Source organism: Adiantum capillus-veneris, chromosome 4, assembly GCF_014529385.1.
Source record: "Adiantum capillus-veneris isolate H3 chromosome 4, ASM1452938v2, whole genome shotgun sequence".
In the NCBI taxonomy this organism is placed as follows: Eukaryota; Viridiplantae; Streptophyta; class Polypodiopsida; order Polypodiales; family Pteridaceae; genus Adiantum; species Adiantum capillus-veneris.
In genome coordinates, this window is record NC_140934.1 from 104,161,084 (window position 1) to 104,179,662 (window position 18,579).

The 18,579-nt window shown below is 43.9% G+C and overlaps 1 protein-coding gene across 1 annotated transcript; it reads left to right on the forward strand.

The window, feature by feature from the left end:
- Positions 1–3,826: 3,826 nt before the first annotated feature.
- Positions 3,827–6,530, forward strand: LOC147459726 (uncharacterized). The gene has a single exon (XM_086509889.1). It carries the CDS (start codon positions 4,173–4,175, stop codon positions 5,409–5,411), a length of 1,239 nt encoding a protein of 412 aa, XP_086366015.1. The 5' UTR covers positions 3,827–4,172; the 3' UTR covers positions 5,412–6,530.
- Positions 6,531–18,579: the final 12,049 nt, after the last annotated feature.

Genomic DNA, 18,579 nt, shown 5'->3' on the forward strand with positions numbered 1-18,579 from the left:
CCAATTGTAGAAGAATACACTCTTGCTTTGTTACAGTTGCGTACTCGATGCCCACCATTGCTGCCAAGATGTTATCGTAAATGGCCCTTCCTTTGATGAACCCATGTTGATGGGGAGAGATGATCTTGGTTAGTAAGGGGGCTAGTGTGAGGGCTACAACTTTAGCAATAATTTTGTAGGACACCGACATCATCGTTATAGGGCCCCAATGTTTCAGTTGAGAACAACAGATCTGTTTTGGGATGGGTTTGATAAGCCCTCTCTTTACACTTATCTCCAATGACCCTTCGACAATGGCTTTATTGGCCAACCTTGTGATTGGGACCTTGAGATCGTCCCAAAATTCTCTATAGAATTCCTCCGTCATCCCATCTCGACCAGGGGACTTTTCCTTGCCAAGGGCTTGCAATGCTAGTGAACATTCGTCTTCGAAAAATGCCCTTTCCAAGAAATTAGCTTATGAGTGGGGAATCTTCTTCTTGACACTATGAAGTAAGGTCCCTCTCGCTTCTTCCACTTCTTGGGACTGGATCTCTGGCCGCCCAATGATTTGACTAAGATAGCCCAGCATCAGACCAGCCATCTCATCCTGGTTATGAACTGTTGTCCCTTTCTCATCATAGAGCGAGCAGACGTGGCCTTGGCTCTTCTTGATTTTTTAAGCCCTAAAAAACTCAGCTTGGTTAGAGGCTTCAGGTTGAAGGAAAGTCTCCCTAGAGAGAAGCCTTGCCTTTCTGATATCTTCTAACTGCTCATTAGCAAGGTTAGATTTGGCTTTGAGCCAACGTTTGTGCTCATCCTTAGTAGCAAGCCCATTGGCTTTTTTGGAGGTAAGCAATTGTACCTCCGCTGTAAGATACAGAAGGTGTACCTCCCTATCTTTCTTGATTTGGGGGTCCGAGGTTTTGATTGCTTTTTGGATGCTCCAAGCAAAGAGGTCCCACGCATAGTGTTTGTTGAGATCGACATCCTTTTTTAGCTTACCTAGTGCTTTCTTGGTTAGATTCCTGAAAAGGGGGTCTTTGAATAGGTGTGCCCCTGCTACTTACAGTTTTTTCCCATCTCTTGGGGTCTGCTCTTTCCCCTTAAAATGTATGTGCAGAGGTATGTGATCCGAAAGGCTTTTTGTTGGGACTACCTTCATCTCCATCTCCATCAATGACGTTATCTAGTAAGCTTGGTGTGAGCAATAGCACTTGTCCAGCGTGGAGACAGTGCAGGCATACTGGAGGCTGGTGTAGGTGAAGCCAGGCGTGCTGTTCCATGCGCCGACTTTCCATAAGTCGATCATCGCCCATTTTTCGCACAAACTTTGCCATTTAGACCTTTCCGAGCCAGCCAACATACTGGAGGATCCTGTTCTATCCCTATTTTTTTCTACCATATTGAGTTGCCAACCAACAACCACTCCCCTTCAATAGGAGTATCTCTAAGATGCATCCATAGTTTAGCTCTGTCTTTTGCATTGCAAGGGCCGTACACATTCACAATGGTGAAGGGATGCCCTTCCCATCTGAATGTAATCCCCATGATTTTTCCGGATGGGTGGTTTAGAACCAACTTTGGCTCCAATTCTCTGTCCACAATGCTGAGGACGCCACTGAAACCGTTACTTCCTTCTCCATAAAGTACTAGTTTCTTTCCTAGCGCTTGCTTTCTCTTGCTATGGGCATCTATGTAATGTGCCCAGCAATTGGCTGCCTTCTCCTTTTTTATTTCCTCCCATAATAGGGTACTCTTCTTACGGGTTTTCAACCCCTTTACGTTCCAAGATTGGATAGTGAGAGACTCCATCATTAATGAGGGGTTCATTGGGAAAGAGGAACGAAATTTTCAGCATCCGAACCCCCCCCCCGTCCTTCTTGTTCTCAGGAGAATCCAGGGGTTCGAGGTCAGGGGATTTCTTTTCTTGTAGTGCTGCAAATGGATTGTGTAGTGGGACAATGAACCCCCCTCCTTTCAATGGGGTGGGGGACGGACTAGAACCTTTCACCTCAAGTGTTCTCACGACTTGAAGCAATTTGGAGTCTCTTGCCACTGCCTTCACCCTTTTGGCTCTTTTCAGACCAGGGACTTGAACAGCCATCACCGTTGTCACTGTCATAAATTTCGGGGTAGCAGCGGGAGTAATGATCTTATTATTGTTGCATGCACCTTCGGAAATTCGTTGTATGGAAATCGATTCCTCCACAATCTTTTCCTGCATTTTTACATCCATCATACCTTCTTTATCCTTCCCTGCATTTGCCCCTTCGTTACTGCCTCCTTGCTTCTCCAGCCCTTCCATCTGGGTTTCCATTTCACTGGGGGCCTGTGCTACCGGAGCTGTAGTACCATTAGACTTCAAAGGGCAATCCTTGGCAAAGTGTCCAAAGTTGTTGCAATTCAAAACATGCTCCAAAGTATGTTCCAAATTTGAGCGGAATAATAACAAGCCCAGCTCCGACATTGATTACCATGCTCTTAGGTGGCATTTTAGACACATCCCAACCTATACAAACCCTATTTGAGGTTTTGCCAAACCCTCTCTTGCTAGGTATAAATAAGGGAGTGTCCAATTGACTAGCGAGCATCCTGAGATTATCCCACACCAAGCTAGGCAGACCCACAAACTCAACCCAAACCGGAATGGCTCCCAAGGCACCACACAAACCGTAGTCCTAGTAAATACTAGGGGCCCTTTGTCGAGGATCTTTTTCACAGCGGAGGCCTCTTTGAATCTCACTGAACAAAACCCTTTAGCTAGGTAAAATGTACTTTCAACTGCTCTTCCATGACCAAGAATTTGAGGGCCCTGAAGCCATTGAATCATCTCAAACCTGTTCGGGATTCTTCCACTGAACTTAAATACAAGCATTAGCTGAGCTTGCCTGGCTAACTGTTTTTTGATAAGTGTTGGTGGAATCGCTACAGTAATAGCCTCAACAACCTCCACTTGCTGTGGCAAAGACTTTCTTAAAGCAGAATAGGCCCGATCTGCCAACCTGTCTTCAACCAGCCCACTGCAATCTGTTGGGAGCAAGTTCTTTTGTTGTTGATAGGGCCGGACTCAATCATTTTGTTGACTTCCTTGAGCTCTTTCTGAAGTCTAGCTCTTGTATTATGCAGTTTTTCAATATCTCCTTCACTCGACAGCCCTTCTCCTGACCCTTTTCCATAATCCTTAGAGTTAGGCCCCTAGAGTATGCTAGCAAACGAGATGCCTGGCCTGCGAGCTGCAGATGCACTTGACGCCTTATTAACGTTCGTATAGATGGGACCCTGAGGAACCCCGTCTTTGAGGGTTTTTACCTCGAATTTGAACCCTTGAGCTGAACCCGTTTTCTCTCTTGTTTCTACATAGGGGACTTTTTCGATCGAGACAATTTTGTCCTCTTTCGTGATTGAAGCCTTCGGCGAATTGGGGCTCGACATTGTCGCATCAAGACTGAGCCGTCACCTTCATCCATCGGCACGGCTAACTCCATTTCGGGTATTTTACTGACCGTTAACATCTTTGAGAATTCGACAATATCGGGTTCCATTTCCAAGTGATTTGGTTCTAGGGGCAACAAGGCTTCAAAGCACTTAACCAATTAGCGCAAGGGAAAAAATAAGCGCTTTGACTCCCAGCTAGACACTTCAAAGACTTTGAGGAGCAAAACAGTCCTCTCTTAAGTATAACACCAAATAGCAAAGGTCTGTGATAATGATCGCGATTATTAACATGCTAATAATCGTGAATCTTCCCGGCGTGTGCGAGCCCCAACACACACACAACTCCAGTCGTAGGCATAGATGGCCAGTGCGCAAAGGAGAAGATCACCCCTCACCCCACTTCCACCCCAGGATCCTTCAACAAAGAGCCTTAAGCCCAAACAATGTGAGAGCTCACCCTTGCCTCTGGAGACTTAAAACTCCACCACAACAGCAGACAAAGCACGCCTCGCGCAAGCCACCGCCACCGCCAGCTTTAGGTCATCCCCATCGCGGCATCGCTCTGAGTTCTTTCCCTTTAAGTTCACGTGGGCATTCTAAACTTAAAAGGCCTTGCATAGTTAGGTAGTACTAAGTAGGCTAGGGAGACATCTACGGAACGACAATTCTCCGCTAAATTTTGTTGTCATTTGTTTCAGTAAGTTAACCTTGATTCTTGAGACGATGAGTCATGACCTTTCAGCCTGCGTGCGACGATGGCGCGCGACAACAAGCGGCCTCGCAGCAACACTCCCAACGAAAACAACAACAAGCGGGCCTCGCAGCGTGTTTCTGCGAGGCAGGGGAGCCCCTCCTTTAATGCGTCAAAATCCTTCCCACAGAGGGCGCCGTCGCATGCAGAAACCCTAATTCCTGACCCCTCCCCATTCTCTGCATCACGCAATCGACTCAAGTCGTCTTCCCGTGCCGATGTAGCTGCGCATGCGACAGCAATCGCTGCCCCCTCCCTGGCATCACCCACCAGTGTCCACACAGCAGCGCAGGCTTCACAAGCCCATCAGCCCGGCCCATCCTCTGCATCAACCAAGGCAGATAAAAGTGATCATTGGAAGTCTGATGCCACTGCTCTCTTAGTGAAATTGTACAAAGGTCTCGGTGCTTTGAAGCACCATGTGACGCTCGAGCAGTGGAAAGACATCACCGAACAAATCAATAAATCAGGCTTGGGCACTCCCAAAACTGTCAAGCAAGTCCGCGACAAGTGGGACACCATAGTAAAGCGTTACCAGAGGTGCCTGAAGGGTACATCAAAAGAGCGCTGGGACCTTTTCAATCAAGTGGATGAGATATTGCAGTTGAAGTTGCAGCGCGCGAATGCTAAAAAGGAATCTCGGAGGCTTGTTCGTAATGCTTTGCGTGATGGTTCTTCCTCGCTACAGATACAAAAACGCAGCGGCAGCCATGGCCCTACACCCAAGTTTCCTTTAGGTAAAACGAAGTTTGCCTTAGAAGCTCTACAAGGTAGTGTAGATCACGCTTTGGAAAACACCACCCCCAAAATGCCCCATTTGGCTGGTGAAACTGATGAACCCAGAGCGCAAACTTATAGAAATGCCGACTTGAGAAGAGGGAAAAAGTCAGTAAATGCCAATAATAAGCATGTTGAGCATGCGGATGGCGATGATGATTTTGATACCGATGAGGATGTTGAGTATGCAGACGCAAGTGACGATGATTTTGACACTGATGAGCATGTTGAGTATGCGGACGCAAGTGATGATGATTTTAATTCGGAAAGGTTGTCAGAGGAGGCTAGTCCTCCTGAAGGTGGCCTGCCAAGAATGCGCAAAGCTAACTCTCTAGCTGAGGCAATAGAACTTTTCGCACATAAGTATGCGACAATAGAGCGGGAAAAGAGGCAGTTCAACAGGGACCTTCTTCATAAGATGACTAAATTGAAGCCCCTCTTTCTTAAGGTATTGAGCAGGGAGTAGATTAACATAGTGGCATGAACAGAGAGTGGCCTTTTAAGTGGCGGATAGTTCCTCTCCAAGTGATTGAAAGGAGAGTGCATACACTTGGGAGATCACTATGCTTGTGACTTGGTTGCGCATGTACTGTTTCCATTGCCATGGCTCTTTTTGTTGCCCAACGTAATGCTTCTCTCAAAAAATGAGCTTTCTACATGCACTGATTATATACACAGAATAGGGAACCTCTGCAAGTTGAGGTTTTGCAAAGGCCATGGCACCTTGGGCCACTTCAAAATCTTGTGGCTACAAACTATTTTTAGTGGTGGAGAGCATAGCTTGTGAAGTATGCAAATAATGCTCTCTTGAAAAGTATTTGCTAGATAAAGTAAAATTGGAGGAAAGTATGAGGAATGAAATTGGAAAGCTAAATATTTATATGGAGAATGCAAGTGCTCTTTGCCCTTCCAATTCTTTCTCTCTTGTAGCTTCCATCTTCAAAGGTTCTTTCACCCTTCGATGCCGGCTCGATCATTTGTTAGGGCTTGTCCATATATGTCACCCTAGAAATTCTGTGATGTATGTTTTAACTCATATTTGATGATAGAGGAAGATAGTGGTCCCAGAGCTAGAGGAAGAGAATAGAAGAAAGTTGAACATCTTGCGAAGGACCCCTCATTGTGCTTCAAATGCTCAAGATGTTAGGGTTGATAGTGTAGGGTTTGGGGCTTAGGGCTTAGCGCTTAGCACTTAGGGTATAAGGCTTTAAGCCTAGTGTTATTAGGGAATTCAAGGTCAGGGCTAGTTTTTCAGATAATTTGGTTGATATTTGATTATGTGGCAAATTTATTATGTTGGCACCCTACTCCAAGCACAAATCCGGCTTAAAACAGGGATCCTCGTCGTTCTTAAATTGTTGGGTGCCTTACACAGGTATAGAAGTGAAGGTATAGGATGCCTTCTTATTCATCTATTGTATGCACAATAATTCCAAAGTTGCAAATCCATTGCCCTTGGGTCATTCTCCTATTGTGTTTATCTCCTTTCTTTGTGCTTCTCATTTCACTTCTACATGGATATCATCAAAAGGATTACAATTCACTCTAGCAAGCTTCTACAAGGGTTTTAATCTCGATAACTTGTTTCAATTTGCCGTGATTTTTACATTTACCATCAATTTTGTGGCATTTTATTGTGGAAAATCACCTTTCATGCTTCCATTTGTTATTGTACATAGTGTTTGTGTATTTGTTGTTCAATGGGATTAATAGGATATGATTGGATCTATCTCTTTCATGAGGCTCTCTTATTGATGGTACTTGGGTTTTATTCCATACAAAGTTTGTGTTTTCATAAGTCTCTTTTGTTGGTTTATGCTCTCTCTCTCTCTCTCTCTCACTCACACACACACACACACACACACACACACACACACACACACACACACACACACACACTTTTGTTGGTTTATGCTCTCTCTCTCTCTCTCTCTCTCTCTCTCACACACACACACACACACACACACACACACACACACACACACACACACACACACACACTCTGTGCGCTCCTTGCCTCACTGTCGAAGCAAGGGACTCGCTTAACACTGTGTGCGAGCCACAGACGGCTCCAAGCACACAACTAGCTTAACTAGTAAGCTCAAAAGAGGGCAATGGTGTGTCACTCACCGCTCTATGCTCCTGCCGTGGAGGATTCCTCGCCGCGAAGAAGAAGGAGACGCCGCTACGTCGCGCTCAACCACTTCACCGCCGTCGTGCCGCCGCAATGCTCGATCGCACTCGCTCTCTCTTTCTCTCTCTCACACATACACACACACACAAGGAGGTGAAGAAGAAGAAGATGGAGATGGAGATGGAGATGGAGCAAGAGCACTCTTCTATTGCACAAATGAGAGAATGAGTGAATTTTAGGTTTAGTTGGCTTTTATATGAGCTCACCCCATTCACATTTGGGCGCCCATGCTTAGCCAACTAATCCCTTGAATGTCCCAATTAGAGTGCGCCTCTCATCGGCGATCACTCTTACCCTTTCCCTATTGGTCCGACAAGCCCGGTACCTGACTCTACCAGATACATAATACACGTCCGTCGTAGGTGATGGGGTGTCCGTGAGCCGTGAGGGTTAACATGCCCTCCTTCTTGATGTAGATTCCGTCCTCGGAAGCTATTGAGTTGAAGCTCGTTGGTCGAGGTGGAAGAGCATTTGAGATGAATGTCCTTAGCCTTCTTCAGTCACTGCAAAATCAAACAACATTGCACAGTAATTGCATTCTCATAAGCGATTAAAAAGCATATGCAATTTTAGGCAGACAATTGATTGGTAACATAATTTTAAACAATTTGTTAGCAATAAGCATTAAATTGCAATGTAATCAAATGCATAAACAGATGTAAAGGTAAAAAATTAAACAAGTTTGGGGTCGTTAATTTAACGGTCAAAAGGCACTAGAGATCGACTATTAATACCATGGGTAAGCTTCTTAATTTTCTCTGGTTAATTAAGTTGTTTAATCGCGAGAGCCAAGTATTTTATGTTCAAGGGCTGACTAGAGGCTACACCTAGAGGACCTTGTAGTTAAGCTACGATAAAAGGAATTTCTCATGAAATCATCGCCTGACTGATTACCTTTGCTTTGACCCCCCAAAGTCTTTTCACAGTGATTCAATTTTGATGTGTGTGCTTATTTTGTATGCCTTGGGTTTTTTGCTTTTCAAGGAAAAGCGCCCACACTGGGAACCTCTAGGGCTCTAGTACCATAGGCAATACATGTGAGTGAAGTACCAAATCAAGCTGAGATTTCTCTTCCAGCTTAAGATTTTACATTGTGGCACTTTGATTTTTTGTTTGTTTTTTTTTCAGCATTTTAATTTTGTAACTTTGGGGGGTCATATAACACTGATACACCTCCCCACGCTCATCACACTAGTAAACTCCCTTTATAATACTTAAGCTAAAGGTCAATAGGTTCAAACCCACTAGAAAGCCCTAGTACATTTCACACAATGCTGCCTAAATCGGATTAAGAACCTAAGTAACCATTGATTATTAGGAAGGCATTCCCCATGGTATTAAGAGAAGATCTCTAACACCTAACTTAGTCAAACTAGCTTAGTCGGACTGGTTGATTTTTAAACCTACACAAGTGATTATGACAAAAAATTACATTGAATTAAATGTTTGTTACTAAGCAAATGTGCTGGATATTATCCTACCAATCACAATCAAAGCAGACAATCATAGATGCAAAAAAGATAAGGGGCAATGCTAATGGACAAGAAACACCTGTTTGTGTCGATGGTCACGCTTGATTTGAAGAGTGAGTCGAGATAAATATTTCATGAAGGTCCAAATCCTATCAATAGCAACACGCTCCTGTACACACTAGGAAACAAAAGGAATACCTCCAGGAGGCACATTAGTGGGAAAAGGTACCAACACTTATTGAACACAACAAAAAACATAAGGAACCCTAACCTAATTATTTGCATTCCCCCTAAAGAGTCAAGGGAATAGGATATTGTAGAGGTTGGGGGAAAACCCTAAGGCTAAACCCCTATCCTCGTCGTCGAGATAAACAAAGTCATCATCCATGATACCATATGTGCCATCTGTGTAGTCCTGTAAATTTTCTTCTTCATCATAGGTGTCCATGTTTACTAAGAAGGTCATTAGACGCCTATAGTCATCTTGGTCAAAAGGGTAGGCTTGTGCAATGGGAGAAACACTCTCTACTAAGTATGGATCAGACGTAGTCAAGAGACGTATCAGCCATTCTAACTCCTCAAAATTCCTCTCACATGCTAGCGTACCTATCAAATCCCATTCACATGCAAGCACTGGAAAGACCATGTGAAATATTTGTGAAAAGTAACGAGGGTACCTCTCACCCAAAGCAGGAGTGGATGATTCTAGCGTACTAGCCATATCTGTACACGCAAATAGATGATGGTTAGAGTGCAAATATTACAAGGGTCGTGTTCTTGTGCATAATTTGTTTTTATGATTTGTGTTATGGCTCTTGCTCTTTTACTTTTTTATCTTGTTTTTGTGAGTATAAGGATTTATATATACATTCCCTAAGATTGGAGATTAAGAGGTCAGGGAGAAAGGTTGAGAGGGAAGCAAGTGAATAATGGATGTCCACAAACACTCCCCCCTTCCTTGGGTAGATCATATCGTTTGAAATGATGTCGTCACCCTTTGAAACCAGTTGTTCCAAGTTGTTATAGGTGAAGATTTTTGCCAGTAGTTTTTTATTACCTTAGGTGCCTCGTCGAGTTGCAAGGGTGGTAAGGTACTCTCCCAGGATCGAACTTGAAGTGGTTCATTAGGTGATTCTTGAACACTGGAAGGTGTGGATTCCTTTGTAGCTTCATGGAGGTCCAATATTGTAGGTGGAGGCTGTGTAGAAGCTTTTACCTCTATGGATGTATTACATGAGGAGCTAGAAGCTTCATGGAACTCCCCCCTTCCTGAGCTAGGTGGAATAAATTGGTTTTGCCTTGGAGCCCAAACTAGCTCTGGACTAGGTGTGTAGCATTCTGTGATCTTTCCCTTCCCAGGTCTGCCATTGGCTTTAGCGTTACACTGTTTGACTCATATGGGTTTGTTGTCGATAGGGAAGGACACATTTTACGTTTAGGTACCCAAATTTGCTCATTTCCATCATAGTAGCTTTGGGCTTCTAATAGTCGTTTTGGAATCCATCGTGATTTGGTCTTGACCCTCCTAGAGCGCGCTCTTGGTTTTCCAGGGAAATTTTTTCTTGGAATGGATGGGAGGGTTGAGGTAGTTGGAAGTAAGGCCTTGGGGACCCATTGATATGTACTCTTAGGTCGTGCAGGTTGAGTACTTGCAATATTACTGCTTGGTGCAACTACAAGTGTTGAAGTGCTAGGTTCATGGGTAGCCGGCAAGGACGAGTTAACCACCTTGGCTTGTGAATGTTGTCTATCCTTCAACTTTGTTAGAGTTTGCAACGTAGGTGACTTTGCTTGAATGATAGGGGTAAGAGTCGATGGTCGCGTCGTGACACTACCAGTATCCCAATCAATAGTGCATTTGGTTGCCAACATCCACGTGCGTCCCAGGTTTACGTTGCCTTCCATAGCTCCCGCGGGCATGACTAGAAACCTCTGCACTATGCTTCCATTGTCATAGACAATGGGGGTCTGAAGGACTCCAAGAATAGCAGTTTTCTTTTTATTAATGCCCTTGACTTGCATCGTACTCGGGGATAGGGTCGGTTTCCCTAATTGACACCAAACTCCATAGGATAACAAATTGTGTTTAGCTCCCGTATCTAATAAGGCATTGTATAGTACTTTCCCATAGGGGCTATTTAGCTCAATTGGGTATCGTAGGGGTGGCTTAGATTCTAATGAGTCGTCATCTGTGTCCTCAAAAAATGCTTGCGTGATTCTCAGATTAGCCTTTCGTTGGCGTCTAAGACGTTGTTGTCGTTCTCGAGCCTCAACTCTTGCTTGGATTTTTTAAAGCTCTGCTTGTTCCTTGGCAGCCTTCTTTTGATGGATGGCTTGCAACTCTTCCTGGATTAGAGGATCATACTATCTTTTGAATTTACTCCCATTAAGGAATCCAATGGTTTCAACTCCATCTAGAGTCTCCACACGAATGGTACCTTCCGGGGTAATTTCACACACTCGATATGGTCCCTTACCAGCGTATTTCAATTTCTTCTTTTCATTACGTACCCCGTACATAAGAACTTTATCACCAACCTTGATGTCTTTATCCTTTAAATGTCTATCAAACCACTTCTTTCTCCTCTCCTTCTTCACTAGAGCATTTCGCACAGCTAATTGCCTCTCTTTATCTAGCCTTTCCAGGATATATAATCGCTCCACTAAGGGGTTACCATCCCAACCTTCTTGAGAAGCTACTCGAAGACTAGGAATGACAAACTCCCATGGCATAACTGCTTCTTGGCCATACACCATCTTAAACGGTGTGCAATTAATAGAAACTTTATACGCAGTATGATAAGCCCATAAAGTTGATGTAAGCTTTAGGTCCCAATCAGTGCGATGAGCCTCAACTGTCTTTGTCAAAATGGAGATGAGAGTTTTGTTGGTACTCTCAGCTTGGCCATTTGCTTGGGGATAATAGGGTGTAGACTTGTGGTGAGATATCATGAAGTTTGATGTGAGTTCTTTTATTACTTCATTTATAAAATGAGTTCCATTGTCACTCACAAGTTCAAAGGGGCATCCAAAACGTGTGATAATGTTCTCAAAGAGGAACTTAGCTGCTGTTTTTGCATCCGCCTTTCGTGTTGCTTTTGCTTCAGCCCATTTGGTTACATAGTCGGTAGCCACAATGATATATCGTGATTGCGTGTTACGTGCAGCCGGACTAATCGGTCCTACAAAGTCTAAGCCCAACTTTTCAAATGGTTGGGTTACCTTGATGGGATGTAGAGGCATCCTATCCCCTCTTTGTGGCTTCTTGAAGCGTTGGCATTCATCACATCCCTTTGCAAAAAGTGATGCATCCTTAAACAAAGTGGGCCACCAATAGCCTCATTGTAAGATCTTTTGGGCAGTCAACTTTCCTGAAAAGTGACCACCAGCTACGCCCATGTGTGCCTCTTGTAGAATATATAAATACTCATCCTCGTGGGCACAGCGTCTAAGAACTTTATCTTTTCCTCTTTTATAGAGAGTTTCCGCCAGTAAGCAATAGGGTTCGCATTCCTTGATTAATTTTCGACCTATATCTTTTCGCAGCTCTTTGGGTGGAAAACCATTAACTAAGAAGTTAACAATCTTTTCACTCCATTCAGGCATTGTCTCAACAATGAACAAAGGAGTATCAAGAAATTCATCATCAACCCCCGTAGGAGCTTCGCCATTAGGGATACGAGATAAATGATCCACCATGACATGTTTCCTCCCAGGCCTCACAACAATGGTGAAGTCAAACTCAGGAAGAATTAACAACCATCGTGTAATTCGACCTGTGGAACACGGCTTGTTTACCAAATATAGCAATGCTTGATGATCAACATAAAACACAAACTTGGTAGCAAGAAGGTAATAGCGAAATTTCTTTACTGCGTAAATCATAGCTAGACCTTCGCGCTCTGTAGTAGTGTAGTTTATCTCGGCATCATTTAATTGGCGACTTGCAAAGCTAATAGGGTAGTCCAATTTATGTTCTCCTGGTTGAGTTAGAACACACCCAATAGCAAAATTTGATGCATCAATATGCACATGAAAAGGTACATTCCAATCAGGTGTTCGCAGGATTGGAGCACTTGTTAGGGACTTCTTTAATAACTCATAGGATTGATGACATTCTTCCGTCCAGTGAAACTTGATAAGAAGCTTGTACAATGGACGCGCTATCTCGGCAAAGTTTAAAATAAACCTTCGATAATAACCAACATGGCCCATAAATCTTTGAACTCCTTTATAGTTAGTAGGTGTTGGCAAATCGGCAATGGCTTTAATATTACTCTCATCTGTGGATATCCCGTTCTTGGACACTATATGCCCTAGAATGACTCCATGCTTAACCCAAAATTGGCATTTGAAAGGGTTCAATGAGATGCGATAAAATCTGCACCTTTCAAATATTTTTTGTAGATATAACAAATGCTTCTCCCAAGAAGAATAAACACAAAGGTCGTCTAGGAAAGCTTCACAAAACTCCCTTAGAAATTCTTTAAACGCAGTGTTTATTAATCGTTGGAATGTAGCAGGGGCATTTGTTAAGCCAAAAGCCATAACACGAAATGCAAACACTCCAAACTCTGTGATAAAAGCAGTTTTAGCTTGGTCCTCTAATGCAATTGTGATTTGATTGTAACCAGATTACCCATCTAAAAAGCTATAAGCTTCCTTGCCCGCAACTCTTTCAAGCACATGTTCTGAATATGGCAAGGAATAATGATCTCTCCTAGTGGCTGCATTAACTTTCTTGAGGTCCACGCACACTCTTAGTTTCCCATTCTTTTTTGGCACAATGACTATTGGAGAAACCCATTCTGAGTGCTCAATAGGGTATATGAATCCACATTGGATAAGTTTTTCAATCTCCTCTTGTACAATTTTGGCGTACTTAGGATTCATTGGATAGGGTCGTTGTTGGACGAGTTTAGCAGTGTTGATCATGGGAATTGTATGTTGCACCACAGAAGGTGGAACGCCCTTCATGTCATGATATGTCCAAGCAAAGATATCCTTGTATTCCTTGAGGAGCTCCTTAAGTACAGCCTCTTCAGTTTCGGTAAGGTCTTGAGCAATAAAGACTGGTTTAGACTCCTCACCTGATTCTGCTAATTCTATCTCTTTAACTATCGCTGGACCATCATAGACTCCCCTGCTTCCATTGGTAGGTATTCGTTGGGCTTTGGCATACACAACCTTTCGCTCCCCCGTGGTATAAGATTTAAAATGTTCAGGAGCCGTATGTAAGTCAGTAGGCTCTTGTCCTGACAGAGACCTTTCTTTTAGTTCTGCCTCCTTTTGTTATTGAGCTAACTCTCGGTTTTGACGTCTTCTTATAGTTCGACTCAATTTCGGCTCTGTAACCTCCAATTGAGCGAGGTCAATGGGTCGTGGGCTGCACCACATGACACTCTGGAGATGTTCACCCCAATTGCCTACTAGTTTTCGATGAGTATCACATGCCCCTAGATAGCTAAGCCATTCTGGAGTAGATCTTTCCTTGTTTATCCTAGCTCTCACATTTGCTCGATATCGTCGTCTCTTATATGACCTTTGTTTCTTGTTAAGGTTTTGATTTTGGTAAATGTTTGAACTCGACTCGCCTGATAGGTCTTCGCTTGTATCTTCTTCACTCTCATATAAATTACCATAGATGGTCGTACTAGGCCTTGAGTGTTCAATTTCTATACTTGGTTCCCTCGATGTTTCTTCAGGTTCTGAATCCATTTCTCCCTGAGATTCCGTTTCTGATGTGTATTGGCCTGAAGCCTTTGAGGAATCATCGGTTTCACTCTCAGGTAGGTGTGCCTCTTTCTTATCATTGGATGTTACATGCGCTACACCTAACATGTTTACTGGTGCAATGTGTGGTATCTCTTCCCCATCTGGTGTTACCCAGGTTGTTCCTCTAGCTCCCCATGTATCTATAGTTGCCGCTAGGTGCACCCAATCGACATTGTCTAACTCAACCATTCCGGGTAGGATATCCATATAAGGAGAGTTCTCCCCAATATCCGTGTCTTCGTTACACGTGTAACAATACTGTAATGGAGCGGAGTGAATTGTTGTGTCTGATCGATTATCAATGATGAATTTATTTCCTAGAGGATGCATTCGACCACTTAAAAGATCAACTCGAATGACAGAGTCTTGGAACTGTAAGTAGACGTGGTTTTTGGACCAGTCATGTACCATTTTTGCTTCCCTCATGAATGGACGCCCTAAGATCATCTCAAATGACATAGGATGCTTGGAAAAATCCATAACAATGAAAGTCTGCCTTACCTTGTGTCCCAAGACCTTGATCCTGAGATCCTTTAGCATTCCAATAGGCGTAACAATAGATCCATTAGCCATTTTTACCACTACGCTTGTGGCTTCAAGGTGAGGTCGCCCCATAGACTCCCAACAACTCTTTGTCACCATGCTGACTCCCGCACCACCGTCAAGGACCCCCTTTACAGTTAATCCTTTAGTAGTGATTGGTAGAGTAGCATTAGATTCATCACCTTCAAAGTATTGCCCCAACTTGTTAACGGGTACTTCAATTATAGATTCATGTCCCGCTAGGTCAGATGGTGGTGCTAAATGTTCCTCATCATTCATTACCGAGTCAGGTTTGTTCATATGTGCAAACTGTGGTAATCCGGCCTGTAATTCTCCATTGAGGAAGGCTCGAAGAGCTGAGACTAGCTCGGGGTCTTTATATAGTTTGGACATGATGGTGGTTCTAACTTCTGAAGACATGAAATCCATCAATTTGGCAACATTTAATGGCATCTTGTGGGACGTAGGGCCCTGACAAGAGAATGGTGAAGATGGAATCTCCACTTCCTCAAGGGGGTCGGGCATTCCCTCACCAAACATTCTCTCTAGTAGGAAAGGTGTGTGTCCACTTTCAGATGTCCTACCCTCACTCTCTTCCCGAATGATACTGGGTATAGCTAATGGCCTGTAGTTCTTGTGAGGTTGAACTTGTGTGGGAAACACTGTGTTCGACATCTGGATATGTTTGGGTTCAGGTTCTAATGTTCGTTGAGTTTCTTCCACCAAACCCCTCAGTTGTTGGACTCGTTCAATTTCCACTGTTGGGTTTGGATAGGTTCCAATCTTTCTCTTGCAATCCTCATTTTTTGTCTCTCATGGCTTATCTTGGGAGTTCGCAACTGGGTGGTTTAACTTTGAATACTCTTTTGGTGTTCGTAGTAATTCCCTCTCGTGATCCTCCTCACTGCCTTTTTCCTTTGTAGTAACAGTTTTGGTCTCTGTGGTCTCTATCGAATCTGAGTCATCCTCAAGGTCATTCATATACACGGGATCCTCTCTTGTCCCTATGTTAGTCTTTGAACTAGGTTTTGAGCTAGAAGCATTAAGGGATTTCTTTCTTCGTGTTTTCTTCTTTCTCGCTCGGCCAATGGATGCAGCATCTCTCTCTTCGAGGATGTAATTTTGCTTTTGGAGCATCGACCGTGTGAGTGCATTCACTGGTGCTATGTTTATAGTTGGTGGTGTCCCATCAACAATCTCTATTAAGTTCAATGGTGTGATTTTCGGTGCGTTTGGATTGTTAGGACACTGTGCGATCAAATGATGTATGCCACAATGATTACAAATGAGTATTGGCATTGCCAATGCACTCCCTTGACTTGTTTGCATTAGTGTAGCATTATTTTGCATTCTAATGGGGCACTCTGCTACTCGATGTGGTCCACCACATTCGTAGCACTGAAGAGGTGGTCTCCTGGAAAAACTATTAATGTTTTGGCCTCTTGCTGCTAGCGCAGTAGCTTGATATACCGGTTTGATTTGTCTCCAATGGTCTTCCATATAGTACATGGGACACTCCTCAAGCATGTCGACTCCATAGGTGATACTAGAGTCTATGTCCTCTTCGCAATCTACATAAGTACTAGATGACTCGCAACCTATTTGGTTCATAGGTGTAACTCTTGGATGAGGGGGTTGCGGTCCTAGCACTGGAGGTGGCAACGGTGTGGTTTGGACCACATTTTGGGTTCTAGGGACCATGTGCTGTAATGGCAATTGTTGATCCATGGGTGGGGTAGGCATCAATGCAGGAACTCGAGGTGAGTCTGCCCAAGCTATAGGCGGTCTATTTTCCATGATGCGTTTAATCATTAGGCAATCCTTCGCTTGATGGCCAAACCTACCACACGCGTTACAAGTCCCGTTAAACTTTACTCTGAAAGTGGGGCATTCACTCGTAGTATGTGGGCCCAAGCAAATTGAGCACCATTGTTGCTCCCTTCTTGGATACATATGAGTGTTTTGTGGAGCACGATTACCCCTAACGCTTTCTTGGATGGCCTTGGTGAGATCTGCCAAAGTCATCTCAGATATCGTTTGCTCTTTCATGATTGGCTTTATCTTCATTGGCTCATGCCCTGACGCTTGCGAGCTACTAGACTTCAGTTCGGCGGACACTCTTTCTCCTGCAATCATTAAATTATCCTCCAATTGGATTGCATTCATGGTGACTCCTTCCCAAGTAGTGATACCTCTAATGACTAGGCCATTATAGATACTTTCATGTCGTAGTCCCCTAATGAATCTATCGAGAAATTGGTTGTTGTTGAATCGCTCGTTTGGATTGCATCGAGAATTCAAATTCTTTAGGCGACTAATGAAGTCTCTCACGGATTCACCTTCTTCTCGTTGGGCTTTCTGGAGCTGAGAGGCTACACCCCAAAGTACTCCCTCTCGTGTGTATTCTTTTAAGAACGGTCTCCTAAGAGTAGAGTAGATCGTTTTCTCTTCTACTCTTAAGGTTCTATACCAATCTCCAGCCTTTCCGCTTAGGGTCGAACTCAAAGCATTACACTTATGTAGCTCATTGTGCTCTTCCAAGGAATCGCACACATGTTCAAAGACTTCCATATGCTTTCTAGCATCTCCGTCTCCACTGAATTTTTGTGTGAGCTTAGCTACTTGAACTGCCTTGCTCCTAGGCTCTCTATCAGGTGCACTACGCATGTTTTCCGCAATAGAGCGACCGATAGTTTGAGCAAATGCTGCCAAATCTCCTATTTGAGCAGGTATAATGGGTGTATGTGCTCCTGGAACCACATGTGAGATGGGAGTTGGCCTTGGCCTTGGCATACGCGCGGCTCTTGGGTCCCATATTTCGTATGGTGGTGTACCAGACGGTGGTCCAAAGTTTACAAGCGTGGCCCTAGGCATAGGGGGTGCCTGATATGGCATGTTATTATTAAATGGCATGGATCCACTTGTATAAGAGCTTGGATAATGCGATTGTGGATTGTAAGCTCTTGGAATAATCGGAGGTGTAGGATATGAGGCTGAGGTACGACAGGTGCACATGATTGATACATACATGTAGGTATAGTTGGGGGCACTGTGCTACTAGGCATCGGTGCAGTGTTAACAAATGAACTCCATGGTGTACTTCTTGTCATGCTCACCACTCGGATATGCATGGTAGCCGTAGTGTCATTAAGAGAAAGATGAGCTAGATCTGGGAAGGTAAAGCTGCCACTTGTGGGATCATATTGTACTGAGGCTCCTAGCGAAACAACATACGGAGGATCAATGGGGCTCACTGAGGGAGTCTCCATTTGTGATAGGGTTGGTTGGTTGGCCTTTCCCGTATCCAAGAATCTCATTAGGCCTGTTGAAGGCATGTTGATCCCTGTGTTCTGTCTTTCTAACTCGACAATCCTATGGAGGACATCACAGACTTTCTGTTGTTGCTCATCTATGCTAGTAGCACCCGATGTGGTGTTGGGGTATAAAGCCCAATGTGGTCGCCCAGGTAAGTGGGCGGGCCGCAAGGTATGTACACATATTCTTTTGTAAAAACCTAATAAGAACTCACTATGCTCTACACATTACAGTAGAGCGAGTTCACCATATGGTCATGCTCTTCTTCTCGCACTCTCTCTCGCGTCGCACTTCCGCTTGTACTCCTTCAACTGGTATCAGAGCTCAGATCAAGG

What these genes read in the sequence shown, in the direction of transcription:
- LOC147459726 (XM_086509889.1), top strand. Translation starts at nt 4,173, where the DNA reads ATGGCGCGCGACAACAAGCGGCCTCGCAGCAACACTCCCAACGAAAAC.